The 27,661-nt window shown below is 40.3% G+C and overlaps 1 protein-coding gene across 2 annotated transcripts in view; it reads left to right on the top strand.

Moving 5' to 3' along the window:
• The window catches only part of gpat2 (glycerol-3-phosphate acyltransferase 2, mitochondrial), a 135,608-nt gene that overhangs the window by 102,171 nt on the left and 5,776 nt on the right, over window positions 1–27,661 (top strand). For both annotated transcript variants that reach the window (XM_074670409.1, XM_074670408.1), the window contains 12 exons: window positions 3,462–3,595; window positions 3,857–3,956; window positions 6,031–6,210; window positions 7,656–7,751; window positions 10,305–10,387; window positions 12,956–13,071; window positions 13,176–13,246; window positions 13,508–13,668; window positions 13,824–13,927; window positions 18,383–18,567; window positions 22,628–22,705; window positions 24,055–24,177. In XM_074670409.1, coding sequence (XP_074526510.1) covers window positions 3,462–3,595; window positions 3,857–3,956; window positions 6,031–6,210; window positions 7,656–7,751; window positions 10,305–10,387; window positions 12,956–13,071; window positions 13,176–13,246; window positions 13,508–13,668; window positions 13,824–13,927; window positions 18,383–18,567; window positions 22,628–22,705; window positions 24,055–24,177 — 1,431 coding nt within the window. The remainder of the gene's footprint in view (window positions 1–3,461; window positions 3,596–3,856; window positions 3,957–6,030; window positions 6,211–7,655; window positions 7,752–10,304; window positions 10,388–12,955; window positions 13,072–13,175; window positions 13,247–13,507; window positions 13,669–13,823; window positions 13,928–18,382; window positions 18,568–22,627; window positions 22,706–24,054; window positions 24,178–27,661) is intronic.

Genomic DNA, 27,661 nt, shown 5'->3' with positions numbered 1-27,661 from the left:
CTGGGCCACTTTCTTTCCTTTAATGTAAAATCAAAGTGTCAGTATCCCTGCTTTTTATTGTCAGATTAATTTCACACTTAAATTCTGTATACCTGTGTGCTCTCACCATGACCTTCATACATGTTTCCACTACATGGCTGCTTTTTTTATATCCTCCATGTTTAAGCCTGAAGGGGATTGTGTGGGCTGTCTTTTTTATTTCACACACTACTGGACCCCTTGCCCTTTTTTCTAATATATGCCCGTACAGCCAGCAATTTCTTGTGATTGCAATTATTGAAATACCGATGTATTGACTGTGTTATATTACTGCTGACTCCTCAGTCTTCTCAATCAGCGTTTTAGGGCAGTGATTGATCATCAGCTGTCAGATTGTGGTCACTTTTTTCACCACTGACAATCTAGTAGCAGCTAGTGATGTGACTGGTATGAAGTCATGCAAGTGTTGGATTCTAGTCCCTCCTGCCAAGAGCTCATGGCTGACATGCATCATTGCAAACCCTGTACCTCATTTTTTCAGTTTTGAGGAGGTGTCTGTTGAAAACATGACCATCCTGCCTTCTGTTAACTGATTAAAAATAAAGCAGCAGGAAATATGACTTCACTCATAATGAAGTTTTGGGTATTTTAGAGTTGTATGAGCAGGTTTGCTTATTACAGTTCCTGCATCTTTATTGCTAATTGTTGAGTATTTTCACTAAGGAGTCATTCTCATACCTACCGAGGTTTAATCATCTTTTATCTTCCTGCTTTGACTACAGTCAATACCAACACACAGTATCTCTTTATTTCCAGATCAAATGATGTTCCCAAAATACAGGGACACATTGGGGCTGCACAATTATGCCTGTGGTGATAATCACAATTATTTTGATCAATATTGAGCAATCATCAACCACAATAATTTAGAAATGTTATAAACTTGGATTTTAACAGTGTTATTTGAAAACTATCGTGATGTGACGTTGCCCTGTCGTATCTGAAGCAGAGTTTCTAACTCATTTGCTGTCACTGACTTCTATAGACGTCAGTTATGTCTTTCAACAAAGGTCTGGAGGAGCATGTCCATCAGTATCAGGCTAGTAAATGAGTGTACTGACATACTGACCTCTCTTTTTGGATGACGAGTGCTAAAAGCTAATGAAGCTCGTTTTCACAGTTTTTGGTCAAAACAGGGGTTTTTAATGAAACCAGCCTGTTTTACTGCAGATTAATAGAGAACAGAAAAGGGTAGATGAAATAAGAATGTCTAATCTTTCTTTTGGTAGTTTCTGTGTTTACATAGCTCAAAGCCCCTTTCCCACCAAGCAGTCCGGTTTGGATCAGTAAGGTTTGGTATAGAATACAGTATTCTTTGGGTCTTGGGAAAATCAGTCATGGTATGGAGCTTTCTGCTCTGAAAATGTCTGGCAGCCAATGTGTTAAAAAAAGGCTAACAAAACTTAACTTCAACCTGGCAAGTGACAAAGAGGCGTACATTGTGTGCAGTTCAAGAAATTAGTTTATTTTAGGCACGTTTATTTTGCTGGAAAGATTGACTTTATAAATGGTTGTGTATTTTGTTTAGGGATGCACGATATTATCGGCACAATATCGGTATCGGCTGATAAAAGCTCAAAAACACGTTTATTGATATTGGCAGATATGAAAATTTCTGCCGATATGCACAGCCAATAAGGTGCTATTCAGTTAGGATTTTTATTATTTTTCATCTGAAAATAAGCTCCTTAAATAAAATGTAGCACTTCATTTATTTGCACTGCAGAGCTCTGTGTCTGTCACCAGGTTGTTACAGTAGCTCTAAAATAATCAAATGCAACTTGGTTATGTTTAAGAATGCATTGTACATTTAAGTTAGTTATGTTAGTTCATGTGATCTAAAGAAATTATTTTTCTGTTTTTCAATACTGAATGTCTTGAGTTTGAAAAAATAATACATTTCTTATTTATGGTAAAATCAAATGTTTTTTGTCTTGTTTTATGTGTTTCTTAAAGAAATAAGACCGTCACAATAAGAGTAACATATAAATTCCAGTACAGGATAGACTTAGCTTTCTTTACAATTAAAATAAACAAACTAACTATGATTATCAGTATCAGTATTGGCCAAAAGGGGTTTCAATATATCAGCATATTGGATATTGGCAAAAATCCAATATCGTGCATCCCTAATTTTGTTGAGGTGCAGTATTTTAACACAACTGCATCAGCCTCATTTCTCAGAGCTGAAGGTTTCCCAAATATGATGTCATAAGACTCTAAGGCAAGCACGGTCTTGAACATCCATAACAGTACAGTGCATCATCTTAGCATCTTATATTGCAGCAGTATCATAATTCATGTAATAGTAAAATATTGACAGGGGCAGTTTACTGCAGCATCAAAGCTTCACTTCTATCAGATCTTTGAACTGATATTGATGCTAATAAAACCAAACATTTTAACCTGATGTGGAGTATTTTCACAGTGTGGTACTCACCAGTAGATTCTCTGAACTCCTACATTTTATCAGAGCACAGTTACAGAAATAACTCATCAGATCTTTTGGCCCTTATCTTTCAAGACTGAAGCCTAGATCTGTGTTTACATGTCATGATACGGACCTGTAGGTCATTCACTGCAGTGAGCTGCTGGTTAATCATCATTATCAGTGCAGCTGAGCTCTCCGAGCTCACTCTCCCCTTCTGCGTTGCTAACACTTGCATGATCCTCCTGCTGTCTGCTCGTTTTGCATCAGGTGTGTCTTTGCACTCAATTTTGATCATACTCATAGGCTTTTATTAACACCAAGCCATGTCAACATGCAGAGCACCTGTTGTCCAAATGTATTTTCCAACATGGGTTCTATTTTTTGGATAACTTAATGGAAAAAATGTAAGATAAATATTGTCAACAGAGCATGAGTTAGCTCAATTTACATTGATTTATGTAGGAACATAGAAAATGTTATATTTCAACATAAGTTCATGTATATCCTGAAGTATTTCAATACAGCTTCATATTAAGTTTCTCTTTGGCAGAGCAGCCTCCTGTACAACAGTAAAAGTTTTTTAATGTTGGTCATGATTACACGTCAATTAGCTGTGTGAAGCTGCTCTTGCTCTTAGAAAATTTCCCTCTGTATATTTTCACAGTCTATGTTTGCTTACATCCACTTAAACATTCTCTCCATGTTTGTATTTAATCTCCCTCCATGCAAAAAAATAAGATCTACCAATTTTCACCCCTTCTGGTTGTGATTTTAAAATTGTTTTTTTAACAGAACGTGCTGATACCATCTGGTGCTTTTGGGGGGAATGATTATGAGACTGATATAAGGCCACAGAAACTCTGTTAATCTGGTCCCACCTCTGCACAGCCCACCACTGTTTGCATTCATGAATAACAATATGAAGAATTTGTTTATCTAAAGCTGCTTGTGTTTTTTTATTCATTTATTTATTTCATTTTATTTTATTCAGGGATCTCCGCTGGTTTATGTGTATGTGCATCAGAGCGCCATGGATTGTGCTCTTATTCCTCTGGTGCTCTTCTGTCGCAGCCTGAGAATCCCATACACTGTTTGTCCTCTCCACATCCAGAGCTCCCTCCTAAGGTAATATCACAAGACTCACTTTACACATTATCCACTTATATTCTATACAGACTGGTAGAAAAAGAAATATATACTTTATTATATTATGCTTTATGTATATATACATTTAAAAATGTACATACTAAAGATGTTGTTTCATCCCATACAAATACTGCCTGGCAGAAATTCCAAGCTGCTCCTAAGTTTTGAAATGTGTGAATACCTGCCAGGTTTTTAAGATCTCGTTATTCTACTGTCACAGCGCTCTCTTTTATCCTCTAGATCCATCCTGCAGAAAGTAGGTGTGGTCCTCCTGCCGTCATCTGCGCTGACTGAACAGGAAGCAGAGACCAACAGCGTGTTGTCCTCTGTTGTTACCTCTGTAAGTCTCAGGTTGTCACTACTTTGGCTTGAGAGAATGTTGTGTATGGCTTTATTTATGAGATGAAACCTCCTTTTGACCTTAAAAAAGGATTAACCTCTGACTTTGATGATATACACCCTAAAAATAAAGCCTGTTTAAAAGTCTAAAGGCTTTTATGACCCTTTGAGATGAAGTACTTGCTTTGAAGTTTCAAACCTTGAGGGCCTTTTTTACAGTCCTAAGGAGCACTAGAGCTTCTGAGATACTGGCATATTACACCATATTCAACGAGAGGAAAGAAAGCCTTGTATTTGTTGTGCCTCCTGGGCTTAAGAGTAAAGTCTGAAAGGAGATATGGAAATTTAAACCTCACTGTTGGCCTTTGTGTCCTGTATTATTCCAGTTTTAGAGCTGCCAAAATTAGCTCATACAAAAAAATACGTGTACATGTCAACACACACATGTACATTATTGAATACTGTTCAGGCTGTGTAAACACTTGTGCTGGAGGGCTACCTACTTTGAAGCAAAAACAGTCCCATGAATCAAAATGGTTACACAGGTGGGCCATCTCACTGCTCATCCATCCATAAATTGCTTTTATTGAGCCATTTCAGCTTTTATATCACCAAAATACAGAAAGTTTTAATAATCTCCCTCTTAAGATGCAAGAGGTTTCTCTAACAACTGTTCTGTACGTTCATTCTTCTCAACTGTCGAAGGCTAATTCAGGATTTGTGTACCCCTTTCCTCAAAGTTCATGAGTAAAAACACCCTGTTCTGAAGCAACACAAGTCCAACAGTATCGGTCGAAACACTTTCTCATCATCTGCACATGTGAAAGTAAACCGATGTTTATCTGTAGATGGGCACAAAGCCTGGCCCACAAATCAGTAAACATGTTGCTAATGCATTTTGGTGTAAAAAAGCCCTCATAGGCAGCAGGTAATTATATCAAATTGCAGGGTGAGCAGGAGATAGCCGTCCCTGTTATTGGGCTGTTTAGTGTATGTGGTGCTGGTTTAATTCATACCCTCTCACATAGACATTTTTCATTGCACTCCATGGTGAAGTGTTATCACAGTCAGCTCCTCAATCAGAGCACAACCTGTCTTTTCCCCATCTCCCTAATTCCCCAGCCTCATCTCACTCAGTATTCATTGTCAAAATTACTGGGGGGGGCTGGAGTTTTTGCTACAGAGATTGCAGCTTTTGAGTTGGCAGGAGTGACAAAGCAATGAGGAGAGGGTGGAGAAACGGGAGAACGGTTGTTAGTGTGATTGTTTGGGCTTGGCAGGTCCAGGCAGGTTTCTATTTTCATAAGGAGGTAGATTTTTTGGTGGGGATGATTCATGTGGCCTGAATTTACATTCTCTTCCTAAAGCCATGTTCAATGATAAACACCTGTTAATCCCTGTGTATAGTCCAGTCATCGTATATAAGAGAGAAATCTTTTCATGCTTTACATCAGTTTGCCTTTAAACATAATTCACTTTGAGAAGTTACTGGCTTTATAAAGATCAATATTGTGCTATATGGCTCAATAAAACTGCTCGGTCTGACATAAATCCTCAGGACTACAGCCACAGTGACACATGAATAGGTTGTTGATGAGTGATGCAGTGAGTAATCTTTTTTTTTCATTGACAATTTGTGTGAGTAAGCATATTGGCTGTACATGGGAAAGCAGGCTTGTATATTGGTTGTATTTCAACGTTAATAGACCTTTATTGTTTATTGAGTGGAGGCTGGCTTAGCTGCTGTCCAATGCTAATTGAATTTTCTTGTCTGTAGGACAAAAAATATTCTTTGGAATGAAGGAAAGTGTCGCTGAATGTCATGAAATGTCCCCTGTAGTCTTTTTTTTTTACTTCTACTCTTTATCCTGTTTGCTCTCTGCATTTTGACTTCTGCTCCCTCAGCCCCCTCCACACTCTTTTCACTTTGTATTCTGCACGAAGCTCCTGTTGTATATTGCTTATGTATATTTTGGAGATATAAGGCATGGGTTTATGTTAATTGTCCCCTTACTGCCAAGACTTTTCAGCTCTTTGTCCCAGCTATCTTTCGCTCTGCTCCTTTCTCTCCTCAGCTCCTACGTGAGCTGCTACATGAGGGCCAGGCGATTAGTGTTGGTGTGTCAGCAAAGTCTGGTCAAGGCGGCCAGTGGCTGGCCCGCATCAGGCAGCTCTTCAAAGAAGGATCTGTCCCCGATGTCACTCTGGTCCCTGTGGGCATTTCCTACGACTGTGTGCCCAAGACAAATGACCAGGTAGATGCATGTAAACACACACTATTTCGGCACACACAAACCGTGTAAGAGGTATCTGTAATGTCCTGATGAGCAAGTAAACAGGCTGGATTTTGGGCGCAGGTTCTCAAACTGAAGTTCACTTCTCCAGGCTGCAAAAGAAAAGGCAGAAGGGAGATCAAAGGGCAGATGTGTGCAGGTGCACTGAAACAAAGATGGGGTTAGTTAGTCAGACTCACTTTTGTGCTCTGCAGGAAAAAACATATTCAACTCAGAGCTGTTGTAGTAGTAGAAGTTGCCGTGATGCACAATTCTTTTGAAAAATCCTGCAGTTGATTGTTGTATGTTGTGTTAAAAAACAAAACCTGCCACTGCTCAGTTTTAAAACCAAGTCAAGTCTGAACAGTGACATACAAAACAAGGTGTTTTTGAAAAAAAGACTCATACCAAACAGTCGCTTTGCTGCCCTTAAAGGAAGCCCACTCTCAAGGAGCTCGCCTCAGAGCTGTATATCCCCTGGGGTATATAGCTTACCGTTAGTATTCACACCTCCAGGGAACGCTCAAGTGACTTGAGCCGGCAGCAACTGAAGAAACAGATGCCGCACAAAACAGTCATAACGATGGAGGTAGCTAAAGTGTGAATTTTACAGTGCATGCATGAGAAATACAAAGCTGTAGAGGGGATGTTGAGTTAAGACTTTTCCCCATCTATAGGTATTTTTCACAGATGGTGTTTGCTCACACTATGTTGCACAGCATTAAAGTAATCACCCAGTATTAAGATTTCTCTTGCTTTTAAATTCCCTTATTACAAAGCTTCAAGATAACCCAGGGATAAAGAAATATATGAGCTACACGTCCAAGGATCCTGCAGAATTTTGGAAACTAGAGCAAGGTTTGGCAGATGGAAATTCATGCACATTAATGTAGTCCATGTTGCAATAGGTGGAAAAAATAGCTTAAATCAGTGGGGACACGGCAGCCTGAATTTATTAGATTTCATATGATAGTATTTTTTTTAAACATATGATGTATTTATCTCTATGTGTTGTGTTTTACAACTTAATGTTAATATTTCAAACCGACCAGTGAAAGTCAGTTCGCTGTGCTTTGCTTATTTGTCTCTGTTAGTGTTTCTCTTTGTTATCTGCACTTTGAGACAACACTGGAGATTGGGTGCTCCTTCAGTTAATTGCCATGATAAGATCCTCGACTCACCATTTTGTTTGGTCATTCACACACGGTACATTTGTACAGTAGTGCACATATAGCTTTACTACTCTCACACATGCTCTCACACTGGTCATTCATCATTGTGTGCATCGTAGATCCTGCTCATTAGTGCTGCTGTTTCTGTGATGTTCTGTCCAAAGGCAAGCGCTCATTACCATACACTGTAATCCCTCACTGCTCTGTGAACCGTTCCTGAGGCTGTGTGTTTATGTGTTTTACGCTCTATCACAGGTTGGCCTCAGCTCTGTGCTTCCTGGGCTATTTTCTCTTTTCTGGAGACCTGGAGGGAGTGTGAGGATCCACATCGCTCAGCCCTTTTCTCTCAAGGTGCACAGCAGACAGGAGCATGTCATTGCTAACCATTGAATTATGATTCTTCAATTTAAACTATTTTTAGATGCGACACCCTCATCACAATTTAGAGACTTGCTGCTTGGGTTTGCTCTTAAATACAGCTGCTTTGACTTAAATGAAACAAGGGTGTAGTATTCTCAGCAATGTGACTCTTTATCTTTGAGGCAGATTACTTAAGCTGCATTTCCACCAAGCAGTTCAGGTTGGTTCAGTACGGTTTGGGACGGTTTGGTACAGTTAAGCCTGATCCCGTTTGTGTTTCCACAGCAAACTGTGCCCTCGCGTGTAAGCCGGATGCCGAAAGCCGCAGCTGTTAAAAAATAGTGTAACGCCGTTGTAGCTTACCCTGCAAATAAATCCAACAAAGAAGAAAAACGCGACACAGTAAACAAAGAGCACAGATGGAAGAGATGCAGCGTTTCGTCCTCTCTGTGATTGGCATGTAGCTCTCTGATAAAAAGTGCAATCAAGCTTTGTTTCAGAGAAGACTGTGTGCCACCAGGAGGAATGCAGCTGCTGTCGGGGTAAGTGATGATTCCTTTGACCAATCAACGGTCTACAGTGTGTTGCTCCACCTTCTGAGAGCAGATCGGTTCAGTCTGGCTCCCATATGGAAGGGTCCCAAAAAGTGGGACGGCTCGTCTCGGTTTTTGGGGATCTGTCGCAGGATAAGCCAGTGGAAACACAGCAAAATGCTCGCTGTACCGAGACGAACCGAACCGGTCTGCTTGGTGGAAACGCGGCTTTAGGAACTGACTTTGACTCAAATACCTGAGACTAGACATAGACTGAAGCTTTGAGACTCATGTAAAGTTGTTTTGCAATTTGCAATCATCTTTCCCCTGTCATGATGCATAACCTGCAGCTGGTGCACATGCAACCACGCTCCACAGGTGACACAGTCACAGGTACATTACCCACAGCTGCTACAGTGCCGTGTTTCCCACACAATGACCTCACCTGGGTAGGCCACTCTAGTATATTTAGCGACCATCTGCACTACCTTCTTACATCTACACAAGATCTTTATCCATAATAAGTTAACAAGTGAAAAAACTCCTCTCTCATGCTCCCCATGATCATATGTCTGACACGTGCTGCAGGTGAGAAGAAGAGCTGAGTCTTTCAATATGTCTCTGTTCATTGATGTATGAGGTTAAAGCCTCATGTTTGATTTTAAAACACCATTTTCTGCTGTATTAACAGTTTTTGTGCAGCTGGTTGCTGCACTCTTAGTTTTGGATTATCATAAACAAGGCTCGTCCATACACCTACGGATCACCTGTTGAGATAATGAAACGTTCAAGAAGAAACTGTGGGAAGCAGCATGCTGTGCTGTATGCAGCAGAGAAGGAGGAACAGGTGTAAGAGGCGGATCAGGGAACAGCTTGGGGTACCCACGGCTGGTTGGACACCTGAAATCTTATCATGGGTGGGACTCACTGTATGATAAAAATCAATTATCCTGGCTATTGGCTGTTAGCAACTGGCTGCTGTGAGCCGTCTGTGTGCAGCATATTTTCTGTTAGTTTTATTTTGGGGCTACTTCAAATTGTGATTTTGGACAAACATCCCACTCCTTATGAGTTTCACTAAAGAGGATTTAGCAAATAAGCTGTCTCTCTGTTAAATTACACACAGTGAGTTAACATCTGTATGGTACTTCAGTCTTAGTTGTTTGAAAACAAAATGCCTTATGGAGGCAGAAAGGATGAATTCATACTGTTGCATGTGCACGAGCCCCACACCGATACTGTAGAGGCCAAGTTTGTCCACCTTGTCGGAGAAGTCTGGCCCCAGCCCCAGGTGTGTATGAACAATACAACAAGGTAACATAATTACAAACCAATTGAATTTTGATTCATAACATGAAGTACAAGTAAAGTGGTAGTGTTTTTTGTTATGATGATAAGGTTTTTATTATTTATTCAAATACTTTGTTGGACTTACTGCTGACCTCAAAGACCTGAGACTTGACTTGGACTTGTGCCCGTCTCTGTGATGGATCAGAACTTAAAAAAGACTCAGAGCCACAATTGACAGAGCCAGAGTAATTTGCTCTCGGGCTCAGGTGGTCAATAGGCTTCTTTAGTTGCAGCATTTTAATGTATGGGATATCAGTTGTGATATTTAGTCGCATTTGTTATTTGTCAGGCAGTAGAGTCTTTAGAAGATCAAGTGGCTGTTCAGTCTGAAGTAAGATCTACAAAGTACTGCCTCCAGAAAGGTCATAAATCATATTCAGTTTTCAACAGATTAAGCACAAATGGACCCTTACTGCCTTAGTATTTCTTGAAGGATTATTTTGTGAGCTTCATTGTTTTACCAAGGCGTAACTAATGACCTGGCAACTTAGCGAGGATGAAGTTCATAAAGCATTTAGTGTCAAGGACTGGGCTGCAGCAGCAGTAGTTAGACTGGGTGTTTTCATGCACACTGTGTCTTATCTTCTCCATGTTTTTACCTGATTATTAAAATATGACTTAACATGTGTGTGTGCATCTATGTTTGTGTGTTTGTGTGTAGGAGATGTGTGAGTCAGGGAGGTGCACAGTTGATGAATGGCTCCCTCTGCAGGACCTGTTGCTGCCTGTTATCCTCAACAACAGGTAACCAGAAACCACCTGTGTGAGTACATGCATGCTCAAGCAGTAAGACACAACACCAGGACTTGGGTTGTGTTTTGTTTAACATCTGTGAAATTGAAAAGTTACTTTCTCTTAAACTTTGAGGACTTACTCTCCTATAAACCTAGAATCTGGCAAAGATGTGATGCCAGCTCTGATGAGAGTTTTTATCCTCTTAGACTCAGTCCAATTACCATCAACATTACGCAGTCTACCAGAGAGAAAGATTACAGAAAGGAAAACAACATGCTCGCTTCATCTCTGCTTGGCTTCTGACAAAGTGGTTTTCCCCTTCATATGTTTAATTCCTCTGAGAGAGAAGATGGATGCAGAAAAAAACAGCATGAGAGAAAGAGACAGCCAATGATGGATACAGAGAGGCAGAGCGAGACAGTTTGACTCGATTGTTACCAGCATGCGAGCTGTTTTAGTTTTTTGTGCATGTCATTAACAAACTCCAATACTGAACACTGTGTCCCTGCCATGCTTTGTAACTCTGTTTATTCATTGCTGAAGGCACAACACTTGAAGCCTCTTATTTGTAACCATGTTAAACAAATCCAACACAGTTTCAACCAGAGCTTCAAATTTAAAGTTTAATGAAACTTATTGTCTCAGATGCACAAACTCACTCACTTATTTTCCTTTGAGATGAATCAGATTCTTTGTTTTCTGTTGTCTTTCATAAGCCTCTATATGTGTCTCTTGACAGACGCAGGTGAGACGTGTAAATAGCACTCTTAATACCTACTAAAAGCCTCCCATCACCTTTCAGATGGAGTGAGACAGTGTTTATGTCAAACACTTGTGCGGACCTCAGTGCCCGACTATAATTATTTCACCCACTCTCAAATGTTCCATCAATTCTCAGAAATATGATATTAAGGCATGAAATGAACCCTCTTAAAGCCGCTGTAAGTCAACTGGAAATGCAGCTCACTTCTTTTTATCTTCTCTCAGTTTTTAACTTCCCTTTCGAAATCATGCAGTAAGTGTAATTTAATTTGATCAAACCATTCCATTTTTTCTGAGGGAAGATTAAAAAAAACAACTCAATAATACTGAAATCCACATGATTTGTTGTGTAACTCCTTCAACAATGAATGCAATCTGCTGAAATGGGTTCTGATGACATAACACCAACAATACATCTTTTCTTCTAGACTGACTTTTTATCAGACTGGGTTATCTTTTATTAAGTTGAAATCCTCAGGACTTGAACCTGTTTGAAAAAAACTTTGATTGTTCCAGTTTCAGCAACACTAAAGGAGCTGTTACTTAATCAGAAACAGAGCAGAAAAGCTACTGTGTCTCTTTTAATGCAGAAAAATAAACCTTCAGCCTTCTAGAAATGTTTCAGTAAAACAACCATCAGTTGTTTCTGCACAAAAGTAGATGACTTCACTGTTGCATGTTACTGATGAGTTATAGTAGCAGACTGAAGGCTCTGTCGCTCGCAACTCCCCATCTAACAGCTCACTTTGGCAGCTCCCCCATGTTCCAATACTCAAAGCAATATTTTAAACTGATACGCTGTCAAAAAATGCTGAATGTGTTTCTCAAAGGTTGGGCTCCCTTTTTTATAACAGATCCTTCATTACATAGCTCTGCTGAACACATCATGGATTAAAGAGGCATAGGAGTACAAGCTGAATGAACAGCAATAAGATGAGATCTGTAAAGAAGTTAAGGATTGCATTTAGTTCAGTCAGTGCCAGACTTTCATAAAGGTCAGGGTGGTTTAAAGGTTGTCATAGAATTCATTCCAGGGGAACGGTACACAGCTTTTTGACGGATGCCTTACCAACTTTTGATTGACAGAAGTCCACGATTTGTTCTACAAAAAATAAAAGCCCGTTCTTCTGGTTGTGCTTTTTACTCTGTTCATGTTGGAAAAGCATTCATCAGGGTTTCTCTCTGGTGAACAAGCTTCTTATATTTGACCAACAAGTACAGAAGAATGGGTCTGAGTTTGTATTTTTGCCACTTTAACCCTTTTAGTATGAAGTACACACTTCTCTGATGTGGTGTAAAGTCTGATAAAAAATTATGAAAGCAACTCTGTTGTGTAACATATGAGCATGTTACATGAATGGAGGCAAGTGTTATATAGGTATTACATTATATTTTATAGGTTATTATAGATTTTATTTTATACCTAAATAATACCAATTTTATAGGTAGTTTCTATTTAGTTGGGATACCTGCAACTACATGGTCTTCTCGGACTGGAACTGATAAGAAATTAAAGAAGGTAAATCCATTAAAAGCTGGGATTACCAGCTAATTTAGCTATCTGAGATTGTGCTGTCAGATTTTTTCTATCCCATATTTCTTTTCATATGAATACAGGCTCAATCAGAAAAAATAACAATAAAAGAAAGATCATAAAAGAATGCCTTTCCAGAAAAAAGTATCAAATTTAAAATCTGATGCTGTGAGAGACCAAAGAAATATGACCGTAGTTATAAGAAGTTGTATCCAGTTGAGATAAAAGAAAGAAAGTTTCTTTTAAGTACCCTTTTTCCTTATCTCACTTTGTCTTTGCAGAACTGAGAGCAAGTTCGGTCGGAGGAGGATGTCGTGGCTTCTGCCTTCTGAACTCAAAGAGCCAGTTAATCCAGAGAGAAACCTCAGCGTCGCCATCATCCTCCACCTCATCTTCTGTAGGTGCAGGATTATAAGGATTAAGCACAAGTATTTAAAAGTTGTTTTTGTAGTGTGCAAATAGCTCTCTGTATTGTATATTTAATCTTTCCTCTATTTCTAGCGGCCACCTCCTGCACTGCTGTGATGTCCACCAGTCTGGTGTCCAGTCTTTTGCTGCACAGACATCGCAAGGTACATCCATCATCCTGGCATTTTTGTTGTTCCTAAGAAATTTTCCCCTTAGTACTTTCACTGGTAAAATCTGTCCCTGCTCCTCTTAAGACCCATTAATACTCCAAGAGGCTCATAAACAGAATTGGTTTCCTTGCTCGGTTATTAGAGTCCGGCAGTGATTTTGTGAGTCATACCCACCAGCGTCTAACTAACGTCATCAGACGGCTAATGGTTACCTCTGAATTGGGAACAAAACTGCTCCATCCCTCTCCTCCTCAGGGTGTGAGTGTGTCTCTGCTGTGTCGTGATGTGGCCTGGCTGACAGAGGAGCTCTTGTTTAGGAACAAAGATGTCGGTTTCGGGGGGAGTTTGGTTGAGGTTGTTCACTACTCCCTCTCTCTGCTGGGCCCTCATCTCATCATCGCTGCTGCGCCATCCAGGTTAGTTTTCTGTCTGTCAAATGAAAAACAAAAACACTGATAAGCTCTGTGCAGCAAAACTGTGTTGCTTATCAAAAATCCAATTTCCCTTTCAGTGAAACTTCCATTACTGCTCTTTCTTTCTTTTGGTCCATGTCTCCCTCCTCTCTTTGTAGAAATGACCCTCTCATTGTTCCCTGTCCTTCTCTTGCTGCCACACTGCACCTCACCGTCCAGGCTCAGATTGTCACACACTCATTTATTTTGGAAGCTGTTGGCGGTGAGTGACTTTTCATGCTTGTCTTTGGTGAAGCTGACAGTTGTTTTTTTCCTGTAACATTTAGGCCTAAATATCATTTTGAGACCCTGTGTTCTAGTGGAACCTCATTTACCGTGGGTGGCTTTGGCTGTAACACTGTCAGCTGGCATGTCAGTATGAAAGATCAGTTTGAGACGTGGTATTTTTAAAGTTAAAGTACTTAATATTCTGAATGCTTCAGCCGAGCCAAGCTGCAAGTGGCTATAATGTCTGTAAATGCAGCTGCATATGTTTTTATCAAAGGATTTTCTTAAAATTTTCTTTCCACAAACATAAGAGCAAATGAACAAATGAGCTTTGCACCAGCTGTTTGTACCAACTTATAGCTCCTTTTAAAATATCCTATCTCATCCGAACCATCTCAGCTGATGTGACTCCTATAACGTTTGAAGGGTGTATACTCAAACTGCACCTCATTTGAACTAACACATTGCACGTGTGACTTCAGTTTAATGTTTTTAGGTAGAAATACACTTATCTGCCACTTTATTAGGTACACCTTGCTAGTACCGGATGGGACCCTCTGTTGCCTTCAGAACTGCCTTAATCCTTCGTGGCGTAGATTCAACAAGGTACTGGAAACATTCCTCAGAGAGTTTGGTCCATATTGACATGATAGCATCACGCAGTTGCCGCAGATTTGTCGGCTGAACATCCATGATGAGAATCTCCCGTTCCACCACATCCCAAAGGTGCTCTATTGGATTGAGATCTGTGGTGACTGTGGAGGCCATTTGAGTACAGTGAACTCATTTTCATGTTTAAGAAACCAGTCTGAGATGATTCCAGCTGAAATGGAGTGTTATCCTGCTGGAAGTAGCCATCAGAAGATGGGTACACTGTGCTCATAAAGGGATAGAAATGGTCAGAAACAATACTCAGGTAGGCTGTGCACAAAGGGTCCCAAAGTGTGCTAAGAAAATATCCCCACACCACTACATAACCACCAGCAGCCTGAACCGTTGATACAAGAAAGAATGGATCCATGCTTTCATGTTGTTGACGCCAAATTCTGACCCTATCATCAGAATGTCACAGCAGAAATCCAGACTCATCAGACCAGGCAACATTTCTCCAATCTTCTATTGCCCAGTTTTGGTGAGCCTGTGTGAACTGTAACCTCAGCTGACTGGAGTGGCACCCGGTGTGGTCTTCTGCTGCTGTAGCCCATCTGACTCAAGGTTGGACGTGTTGTAGGTTCAGAGGTGCTCTTCTGCAGACCTCGGTTGTAACGAGTGGCTATTTAAGTCACTGTTGCCTTTCTATCAGCTCAAACCAGTCTGGCCATTCTCCTCTGACCTCTGGCATCAACAAGGCATTTTCTCCCACAGAACTGCTGCTCACTGGATATTTTCTCTTTTTGGGACCATTCTCTGTAAACCCTAGAGATGGTTGTGCGTGAAAATCCCAGTAGATCATCAGTTTCTGAAATACTCAGACCAGCCCGTCTGGCACCAACAACCATGCCACGTTCAAAGCCACTTAAATCACTTTTCTTCCCTATTCTGATGCTCAGTTTGGACTGCAGCACATCAGCTTGACCACGTTTACATGCCTAAATGCATCGATTTGCTGCCATGTGATTGGCTTATTAGCAATTCGTGTTAACAAGCAGTTAACGACAGGTGTACCTAGTAAAGTGGCTGGTGAGAGTATAATCACTGTAGTTTCCAACTTACCAGTGAAATGTACCTTTTGCTATGCTAATCTCACGATTTGATTATACTATGATTTTTGGGGTGCTGATTCAATTTAAATTGTGATTCTTCAATATTTTCGATTTTTGCGATTTTTAGTTTGCTGATGATGATGATAATGTCTAAAGACTATATCAGGAGCCATATTTTCCCATAAAATGCACATCACATGGGTCAGAGAGAAACATTTCACCCTCTGCTGGAGAAAAATTGTTACTTTTTTCCAATCCAGGTTATAAACAAAGACTGAAATGAAGAATTTGAATTTGAAAAAAAAATTCAATTTTGATATTGTTTAACAAAATATCCTGATATATCGATTTCCGATTTTTTACTCCCACCCTTAGTAAAAAGATGGTTGAGACCACTTGTGACTGTGTCTGTGGTTCATCAAGTTGTAGTCCTCTGATGACGACCTTTTCTATTAACCTTAAGCTTATTCTTAATTCCAAAAAAGGACAAAATCATGCACGTGACAGGAGCACAAACCTCTGATATTTCTTTTGCTTTCCAGGCTGCACTCTGCAGTTTGCCATTTCATTCTACAACTAATTGCAGTCACCACTGAGTGTGAGATGAAAAGGTCATACGGTAATCACTGACAGGCAGCATACCCAGGTTTTAATATACAAAGCCATGCTTTCTAAGTTGCCAAGATACTAAGCATCCCAAGCAGCGCTCAAAGTGACCACGGCTGACTTTAAAACTTCCTCAAGCCGATTCCAATTTGATGAGGCTGGTTTCTCACACGGTGCACCACACTTTTGGAATGAGCTGCAGAACCAATTAATCTTAGAGACACTTATCCCTCTGAGAGACTTTAGAGTTGAACAAGCTGATATTTTAATTCAGGTTGTGTTTTTTATTCAGAGTGTTTGTGTGTGCGAGAGAGACAGAGACAGAGGCTTTGTGCAATTAATTTTCTTGAGGTGTAATAAACATGAGGTTGGAGTTTATTTATTCATTAAATGATACGGATACAATGCAGGCAAGTATACAAACTACAGACAGCCATTCAATTCAAGTTTCATAGCGTGTGGAGAGGATGCTTTTTGCAACACTTGCACAGTAGGGACAATTAAATACAACTAATACAGCCTACATCTCATGTTTACTATAAATATCCAACAGTTGTATGTTTCCCTTTGATGGAGATAGACTGTGAAATACACAGAGTAGTTTAAATGTCATTAATTCTGGTGACCCCATCAAACCAAACTGGCGGAGTGTGGTGAAGGCTGCATTTCCTGTTTGCATAATCACCCACTGTTTGATTATGTGTATCTTGCCAAAGCATGTATCAATGCTTTCATTTATTTAAGCTTCTTTTTTGCAGGATGCAGTATGAGAGGGTGATGGTTTAAGTCTTAGCTCTGCAAATTTGTTGACATTAAAATCAACAAAGCTTTGTTAACTCTGATATATTATTGTTACTACACATGATGTGAATTAACCTCAGATTAAATCATTTTTTATCATCTGAATATGAACCTGCACCTGGGGTTTGATAACCTATGGAAACAAACATGCTTGAAGGAGGTTCCCTTGGGATTAACCAGGAGGACAGTTCTGGTGACTGGGATGGTCAGTAGCCGTGTTAAAAATCAGATGTTTATGCCAAATTAAAAAAAAGAATTTATCTTCTGAAGCAAATTTGCAATTTTTATTTGCAATTCAATCAGCCCTATTCATGAGCTTCCCAATCTCTGCCAAACACAAACACTGCAGATTGTGAAATTTTAATATTATTGGCAGCAAAAGATTTTTCTCCCTCAAAAAAACATCAAATTTTGACAGGATTTAAGAAACCACTCACTCCATATGCATCATATTCATGGTGATTATCTAATGTTAAAAAGTCAAGATCCCAATCATTATAAGACTTGGTTATTTTTTCACCACTTAAGAATGCATTGGTGTGTGGTGGGTTGTCCTGAATATTAACACCAACCAGCAAACTGAGGTGAAGCCGTAGAGACAGTCGCTCCATTTCAGCTCTGCTCCTGGAGGTAAATATGTTGTGGTGTTTTTGATCCTCAGGGAGTTCCTTTGCCGGTATGATTCATTATAATGTCATGACTTCCTTTGGTTTTATGGAAAGGAGCTATTGTGCAGTGAGCTGTGTGTAAAGTCCATAGATTGATATAACCCCAAGAGGAGGAAATAGATGAACTCATTTTATTTTTTGTTTAAGCGGATTCAGTTTTTATTTTATTACCCCAAAATTGCAAATTAGCTTCAGGGAGCTTTGCGGCCTGTGCTGCAGCTTGAACACCTTGAATTATGCGCTATCAGGATCTGTTCAGAAAAAAATATTGTTATTATTATAAAACATGTGATGTATGCAACGAAACAGACAGATTTCAGCTGCTTTTGAGATGTTATCTCTGTGTCTTTGCCTGATTTAACTTTCTGAGTTCATGGAATGTGAAGGAAGGCAACTTAAGGACACAAACTATCTCCATGTTAAGACTTTCCCAGCAGCACATGAAAACAGGATAATAGGGATAAAAAATATAAATAAAGACATCAGACTTGTGTAAATGGCAAACTCCTAGAATGTCTTTATCAGTGTGTCTCCTCAGCTGATCCTCAGCAGACAGCGTCTGTTTTCAGATATCGGGCCAACATACAAACCAAGACCTGTTTATTTAAGATAATACCAAACAACAGCTTTCTCAACCACTAATGACGTTTATGTGTTTGTTTTTGTCATAAGCCTGTGCCGTATCAGCCATGCTGTGTGAGGTGGCTCACAGCGGCGTCAGCAGCAGGGTGAGGAGTGGCGGCGTGGACGGAGATGAGGTAAAAGGTGACATGGAGTTTGATGTGGCGCTGTGCCAGTCCGAGCTAACTGAGAGAGCCCTGCAGCTCTGCCATCTCCTTCCTCCAGGCTTCATGCCAGTGAGTTTCAATTCATACCACACACACACACGCACACATGCACACACATTCACATACACACTCACAGCCAGTGTGTCTCGTTCAATGGAAGTTTAATGGAGCTGAACAGCCATTCATCCTGCTCTGCTGCCTCTATCTCTGGCAGAGTGAGGTTTCAGATTGTGTGTGTGTGTGTGTGTGTGTGTGTGTGTGTGTGTGTGTGTGTGTGTGTGTGTGTGTGTGTGTGTGTGTGTGTGGATGTTTGTGAACGTGCTCCATCAGACTGACTTTAAGGGGCCTGCATCAGAGCCAGCAATGCTATTCCTTTCTCTGCTTGCCCAGCTTTCAATTCTGCAGCTGCTCTTTCTTGTCTCCTCTGTTTGCATTAGTTTCTCACCCTCCTGCCAGCCATCTCTCCTTCTCCTCCTCTGATCTCCGCCACATCTCCACTACACACCTCATAGTCTCTGTCAGCTGTCTTCCCAGATACGTGATGGGCCGGAGCTGTTTGTGCCTCTAACCTTGCTTCATCACTCAGTTTACCACTTCCCTCTCTCTGGCTCTGGCTCCCACTCTCACTCTTACTTTCTGTCTCAGCCCCCGACTCAAGGCACTCTATCGCTGCTCTGCAAATGCCTAATCCGTCTCCCCTAATGTTGCTCCTGTTTCTTTATCATGTTAACTCCCATCAGCAGGAGCAGCCTCGTACCCCCCCTCACACCTCGACAGCAGAGTTATTACATTCAGAGCACAAACTATAGATAGCACATGACCTCAGAAACCCCCTCAACACATCTTTCCCATCTGGTCATGGATGCAGATCCAGACCTAGAAATGGGTCACTTACAACAGGCAGCATGTCCCCCAGAATGAGGTGGAGGATGCCAAGTATATCTAACACATTACCCTGATTTTTCTACATTAATTAACATAATTAACGTAAGATTTGTTAGATTTGTCAGATTTGTCATGCCGTGCTTTACGAATTATTTATGAATGTGCTCAAACAACTTTGATTTGCTAACCTCCTTTTTGTTTTCCACAATGTGCCAACAGCTTTACTCGTGTTTACACTCAAAGCTGCTTTTCTTGTCTGGACCAAGCGGCAACGTCTGGTCTAAGAATATGAGACAATACGGAAGTGCTAAAATCTGCTGTTTCTCAAGTGTCCGCTTGAGGCTGGCTCCGGAAGCACCGCAAGTCACATACACAGCAAGCTAATAACAGCTGATTTCAAAGCAGAAATGAACCTATTTACAGCCTGCTTCAAAAAACGTCTCCTGTCTGAGTCGCTAATTTTACTATCAGCACACACTGTACGAAGGGATGATTTTTTTTTTTAACTCGGCTGTTCAGAGGATATTAACATCGTGAGCTCGCCCAATCAGAGGCACAGTTCAGGGTCACGTGACCAACAGGTGCCTTATAGCTATACGCGAAGCCCTTGCAACTACCAACAAGGCCTCTACAGCTGATGCACTTCATTAGCTGTTTCAGAAACAGACGGGTGCCGTCGGGGAGACTGCGTCCATGTTTTAAGTGTACAGTCTATGGCAGGGATCTCCAACTCCTACCCTGGAGGGCCGAGAGGCTGCAGGTTTTCCTCCCAACCAAAAACTCCACCAGCTGATTTCACTGATTACCTCACCTTCAAGCAGAGAGCGGGGACTAATCAATGAAATCAGCTGGTGGAGTTTTTGGTTGGAAGGAAAACCTGCAGCCTCTTGGCTCTCCGGGGTAGGAGTTGGAGATCCCTGGTCTATGGTCTGGACCCCACCATGTCGCCCCCTGTGTCTGATTTCTGGCAGTATTAGTCACTGGCAACACTTTAAAAAAACTTCTTATTTATTTATTACACAATAAGCACACATAGAGGAGATGCATGCACAGTAAACATGTCAAGCATCTCTCTTCCAGAATTAAAGATTACCGTCTCCACTTTACTTTACTAGTTGTCTCATTTAACAATATTACCACGTTGTATACTGTCCATTACAAGTGCATTTGAGGTAAAATACAACTGAAACTAACTCAAAGAATATAAATAAGATATATATGATAGGAGAGATGATAAGAGTTCAGGCATTGCATGTATCACTGGTTCCCATATTTTAAGAAACTTATCTGTTTTGAGCTGTAACCTTGCAGTGATTTTCCCCGTGATTAAAACAGCTTTGACTCTGGTTTTCCATTGCATAATGGTGGGAGGCAGTGGTCTCAATCAGAATGAAGTTATTGACTTTTTTTATATTAAAAGCAAAATCTTCAGTGAGTAAATTCATTTACTATTATTGGTACTACTATTCCAAGTATAAGGAGTGAAAGATTTAAAGTAAAATTGAAAACCAAAATTTGTTGAATCTCCCTGTCAATATCCTTCCAAAAATTAAGAAGTTTTAGGCAATCCCAGAATATATGTGTGACGTTCCCAATTAATGTACAACCCCCCCAGCATAGCTCAGGTGTATTCCTCTATTTGGAAGTGGAAGGAGTGTTAAAGTAGTGCATATTGACCTTATAGTCAGACTCCCTCCACACAGGGATGTTTGTTAGTTTGTGTCCTGCTTTAAATGATACCATTCATTGTCCATCTGTTAACAAAATGTTGTCACACTTTTTTTGAGAATTTCCACAATTTTTCTGTTTTTAAGAGATCAATGCAAAAACTCATATTGATTATGACAACAGCTGTGTCCCAAATCACATACATCTTCACTTATCATTTTGAGTGCATTACTGGGTTTACACTGACAGTATGGACAAACAAAGTGCACTTTGATTTCTTAGCTGGCACACTCGTAACGGTCAAAAGTCAGGTGTGAAACAGTGGACACCACACCTAATAGTCTCCATATTGGCTACGTAGAGAAGGGGGCGGGAACACGTCCAACAATGGTTGATGGTTGTCATTAATGAATAGCAGAACACCCATGAACAGTTGTAGCATGTGATCATAATTTCTGGAAAGTGCGAAGCCAAAGTGTTTGATTTGAGACACTACCCTGTAAGATTTCTTTTAGTGCTCTACTAAGTACATACTGTAAGCAGTTCACTTCATGTAAGTGTACTTACAGAAGTAGGCATCTCGAGATGCAGCCATAGTGCTTGGTAACAATCAAAACCTATGACAGCTTGGATGACATTGGCCTCATATAACCTAAAAAGCAGTGGTGTAAGACTTTTCACCTCAATCAGTGCGTTTCCTGAAAGACCTCTTTCCGTTTTCCCCTGATTACCTGCAGAGCATGAGTCAAGAGCTGCAGGTTATCAGACACAAGGGGCAGAGAGTCAATCATCTCGATAACGGATGGTGATCTCACACTGATGACAAAAAAAAAGGTGTGAAGAAGTAAAAACTGTGGGGCAGTTTGACTCGGTGTGCTGCAAATATCAGGATGAGCTGAGTATCTTCTGTTTGGGAAACACTGACAGGTTCAGTCCTCTCACTCTGAATAACAACCTTGTTTCTGTTTGTGCTTGTGCTTAGTGCATGGGTACAAGTGTTTCTGATGTTTTTCATACCATTATTCATAAAACACATGTGTTTTTTTATGCAGGGCTCTGTATGACTCTGGGATATACTTTCTATCAGAATCCTGCGTTAATGGCAAATCAACAAACTCTTAACATTGAATAAAGCATTAATTTATTAAATAATCACAAGAGGATAAATTATAATGCCAGAAACAAATAGCAATTAATTATGTGTGGAGCTGTATACTGAAAATGTAATTACTCAAAACACATTTCTTTCAGTGTTTGATTCTTGAAATGTGTTCACTGCAAATCTTTTCAGCACGATACTGATATCTGACTTTTTTCACCTTTTTCTCTCCTTCTTTGCTCTTACTGTCTCCCTCTATCTCTTTCTCTTGTTAATGCTTTCTTCTTCCACTCTCCCTTCTTCATTCCTTTTTTCCTCTCCTTCCCCCTCTCTCTACCTTCTCTCTTTATCCTCATCATTATCTTCTTTCTCTCTGTCTTTCTTGTCAATGTTCTCTCTCTTTCTTGTCAATGTTCTCTCTCATTCTCTTGTATTTTCCTTCTTTCTCCTCTCTTCTCTCCCTTTTGCTCTCTGCAGCCCTGTCAGTCATCCCAAAGCTTTGCTCTGGATGCAGTTGACAGCCTGGTGCGCTGTGGAATCCTGATCATGGAAGAAGTAAGAGAAGTTTACACCTTTCTAAAGGCTTTTTTCTCAACCCTAAATTATTTACCATCCCGCTGTTTTAAAAAAATGTTTTGCCTGGAGTCCACTTCATTATTTAAAAATGTAAAGCATCTGATCAACCTTTAATCTGAAGAAACCTTCTCATCTTCATTCTGAACATTTTGAATATTTTTTTTTGTTTTGAATTAAGTTTCATTAGATTTTTTTAAATGGGTCAAACTGGATCTGGGGTGTTTTAACAGTGTTTTATTGCTGTGATCTAAATTTTGTACCTATGGTTTTATTATTATCACAGAGTACAGTCTAAACCTGCTCTCTGAGGTAACACTTGCTTTGACCAATCAGTGTATAAATAGAGATTAATTCAGTGGTTTTAACAGCTCTTGTAGATTTTAGAAGCACCAAAATTCGACATCCCCTCTGTTGTAAACAACATGCAGACTCTCTGAGGGAGAAGGAGAAGTGCATTCATCATGTATGCATGCAAAAACATGACTGCTGGTACATGTTGACTTGTATCTACTGGGTTTTTAACCAAGAGGATGGAATAAGAAATGTTTTTATCATGTTTTCCTTCAAACACAGTTCTGATTCTTGTTGATATCCAGAAAACCATCAAAATATGCCCCAAAAAAACATTTAACCAAAAAAATTTTATTTAGTCTTCTGTTTTTTTTGGGATCATCTAAGTGTAATGCTTGTTGCTGACACTTCTACATTAGTTGCTCCTCCTGGCACAACCCTTCCTATTTATACAGGTGTGGGATCGGCATTCGTGAGACTTACACTTGTTTGTGACCATGTACTGGCTGGGTAGGATGGCTGGGTTAGTTAATAAAATGGGAAATTTCACAAACCACATGAGCAAATGCAACAGCTTCCATGTGAGCATGTTAATGATTTTATCTCCAAATAACATTTATCACCATCTCCACACTGTCTTTTTTTGTAATTAGTTGTGATATCCATTTTGTTCCACTTCTGATTACCATAATTATAACGTGTTTTGCTCTTGTAATTTTTGTTCCACACTAAAGGAAACAAAATGTCAAAAAAGGACAGAGTTCATTAATATTAACAGGAAAATTAATGGCAATAAACAGGCAATGAGACAAGCAGAAAACTTATCACAGCTTTCATTATCCTCTCAGTCATCTCTGTTTTTAAGCTGTTAGCAGTCTGTTCTCTAAAACAAGATCTTGGGTTTGGTCTTTTATTTAATCAAACCCACTTCAGCTCAAACAGAGAAAGTGCACAGAAGTATTTCAAGCCTAGTTGATCATAACCGAGAGGAGAAACTGTTTCATTCTGCCGTCTGTTCTGCCCGTCGTCTGGTGTAGATTCCCCGGGATGTTCCTATCTGTGATTTTTGGAGAAGGGGGAGGGCTCTAACCTGGACCACCACGGACGACCCGGGTGACAGCGACTCTGACTGCGAGGAGCAGGACCTGCGTTCTTACAAGGTACGTTTAAGTCATATGAAGGTGAATATTTTCCATACTGTCCTGACCTCCAGAGGATGACTGCCAACATGGTACATACAAAAATAACATCACATGAAAAGAAACTTTGAAGTCAATAAATCTCCATTACAAAAGCACCTAGGCAGTGGAATCATATAAGTGGAATACAAATTAGTTCTGTGTGTCAGCTTTAGAGGAAGCCCTCTCTGTCATGGCTGTTATATGATTTGTCAAGGCAACAAAAGTCAGCTTACCAATTTCCAAAGGGACCAGACAGCCAGAGCCCCAAGTGCATTATCCACAAACACGGCAAAGTAACTGAGGCCTTGAGAGCTCTTACATTACACGTCAAGCAAAGACTGAGGAACAGACACACGCAGATCATTGATCAATCAGTCAAGCCCATCTACAAACACTCCTTTTTACATTTTTTGCTTTGAACAAATAACAGCACTGAGGTCAAACATTTCTCAACAAAACACTGCGTGTCCATGAGGTTTCACAGATGTGTTGACAAGCTGTTGCATCAGAAACCGTGGCTCTGAGTGTATATTTAAACAAGGAGGAAAACTTCTTTGTATTTGCCTTCTTAATGGATTCTTCTGTGATTCAGACAAACAGTTATTTCATAATCACACATACTTTAACCTTCAGGGTCCTTCCTGTGACTGAGAAAAAAAGAAGAGATCTATCAATGATTTCCTTTCCAAATCAATATTGATCATATCCGTTATAATATAGCGTCTTGCCTATGGAGGAACTGTGGAAGTGGCTGTGATGTGATGATGATGTTAAACATTGCTAGCTGATAGAGATTTTAAATGTACTACTACCGTCCCAGTTAACTTCTCATGCATGTACAGTACATGACCTACTGAACCAAACAAACATCTGCTATCTTTCCAGCTGGTTACATCAGATAAAAGTGTCTGTGGCAAACAGGTGAAGAACTTATGCTTTCACTTTCTTCTCTGGCTTTTTTTCTGTGTGCTCTGTCATCTTTGTAGCTTACCTTAAACACAACTGTAATTTAACATTGTTTTTTCTCCAACCAAATCTAAGGCTGTATTCAGACCAGAAAAGTCCTTTGGTCCACTTGTTTGGTCCTGACCAAAAGCAGACTTTATTTTTTTTCGTTTGGTGTGGTTCGTATTCAGATTGTACTTTTTGCAAGTGGACTAAATTCTGTAAACACATCCACGTGTGTGACGATCGGTGCTCTCATTGGACAGCACTGACAAAGGGCGGCACACAGAGTACAGATCTGGAAATGGAGGTAAACGTGTGTGTTTGTGCTCTTATTAGAGCTGCAAAATCATTTTTAGTTTCAAGAGCAGCTCCTTCAAAGCAGGCTTAACAACGCTCCGTTTCAAATTTTGGAACAGCGAAGACGAATGCGCGCAGCAAGGCGATGCTATGCTCTGCGTGTCCTGACCCACAACATGCTAGCAACAGCGTGGCTAAACAGAAGATGGAGGATCAGGTATGAACTAAAGAACAACATTCACCACGGGCTGCGAGTGAAATACATGGGGATTAATGCACTATGCTTGGCTACGGTGGCTTTATAGGCCCAAAAGGCGCATGTATCCTCTAGTTAGTTCAGATGGACCTTGGTTTGTATTCAAACCTGCACCGAAGAACCACGAACCGCACCAGAGTTCGTTTGGAAGCGGACCAAGACCACCTCAAAAAGTGGGTCTCGGTCTGGTTGTTTGGTCCGCACCAGGGTTTGTTTGTGTCTATTCACACCTGCATGGAAAGTCCGGACCCTGGTCTGTTTAAAGTGGACCAAACATTCCAGGTCTGAATACCACCAAAGACACACTTTAATTAGCTTCAGTAGGCTGTGCTAAATAATTTCAAATAGTCTCTCTATCTGTGCCTGTACTCAATGCAAGTTGACTGACTGGCACAGTAAAACCATTTCAGCCTCCACACTGGTATAAAATCCTTCCCCTCTCTTCTGATGGAGAGCCTCGTTGTTATTTTATAGATTTACTCTCCTCAACTTGTGCCTTGTAACTTTCTCTCTTTGTTTTTCTCACTCTGCTTCTCCCAGCTTATCTGCTTTGCTGCCCCCAGCTCTGGTGAACGAGGACAGCAAACACCTCCATACCAAACAACGAAAAATATTCCCATACCTCCTCCTCCACTGCTTGCTCTCACTTTGCTTGACTAAATTCACTTCAGGTTGTCTCAAAAAGAGGTCTGGCAGGAATCCACGTTAAGTTACTGTAGGTACTAATCCTCAAATAGAATCCTGATGTGTGGGGCTGCACGTATAGTAAGCTTCATTACGCTCTGTGAAGTGAGTAGCATTGTTTTCCAGAGGCACTGTTTTACTTTTTGTACATTTATTTTTTTCATTTGGATGCTTGCTGTACAATGCAATTATTTGTCTTGACTTATATGAACTTGTAAGATTTAGGTAAGAGGAGAAAGCATCTTTTATAGTCAAGCTCTTTGCACAAAAGTTCACACAGAGCCCAACAACGCTGCAGCTAAGGTGTTACGTCCCCTCCAGCATCTTCTGGCTGGCGCTCCAGTTGTGACGCCTTTCATGCTGACCAGCAATGGCTGTTTTGTCAAAGCTGAAAGGGGAAAGGAACCTCAGGGGCAAACCAGGCAACAGTACCTATTAATATGAGCATAAAAACATGAAAAACACTCAAGAAAGGGTTCTGGAGCCTGCAGCTCATTTTTCTCTCACACATCAGTACAATCAGTTCTTTTTACCTGCACACCAACAAAAACACTCAAAACATCTTATCTGATGATTGAACAAAGATTGAACTGTTAGTGTTGACATTTCTACTTGCAAAAATGTTCTTTTGGAGCTGCTACATGACCAATTCTTTTCTCTCCACAAGTGTCGTTTTAAAGTTGGTCTCTGTTGAAATTTCTGGGTACTGCTTATTCGTGTAATGATTGTTAAAACACGGATTGAATTAACCTCACTGGCCAAATGGTAACACTCTCTAAATGTAAAATGTAGCCCGAATGATATTTCACTTAACTATCAGCATGTATTTCTACTTGGATTTGGTCTTACTTTTAAAGGTGGACAGTAGATCAGGAGTAGAAGAACTTGCAACAATAACCTTTGCAGCCTCTTCATTCTGCTTTGACAGTATGAGCCTCCATACACAGAATTTGTGTTTCAAAGTGTTTTTTCATTGCGTGGTATTGAAGGATCACACGGCAGATTCAGAAGAACAGCAGCATTTGAATATTTAAACTCTGTCCTACACGTATTCAGTTATTGTAATGACCAAATAAACACTGTTCAAGTGCTCCTAATGTTTTCAATGACCCTGATTCTGAGGAGCAGTCCTCACTGATCAACATCAATGCAAACATGTCAGTATGAGTACAAGCTGTGCTCAATTTCAACTGTTGTTCTTTGGACATTTGTAAAATTAGTCATTTAGAATCACTTCATGTATAATTAAAGCAGGAGAAAGCAAAACATTAAGCAGCT

This window comes from Halichoeres trimaculatus, unplaced genomic scaffold, assembly GCF_033239565.1.
Source record: "Halichoeres trimaculatus isolate MK-OKI-2021-1 unplaced genomic scaffold, fHalTri1.1 fHalTri1_scaffold_5, whole genome shotgun sequence".
NCBI classification, from domain to species: domain Eukaryota; kingdom Metazoa; phylum Chordata; class Actinopteri; order Labriformes; family Labridae; genus Halichoeres; species Halichoeres trimaculatus.
The sequence above is the reverse complement of the archived record's forward strand: the minus strand, read 5'-3'. Positions and strand labels throughout refer to the sequence as shown.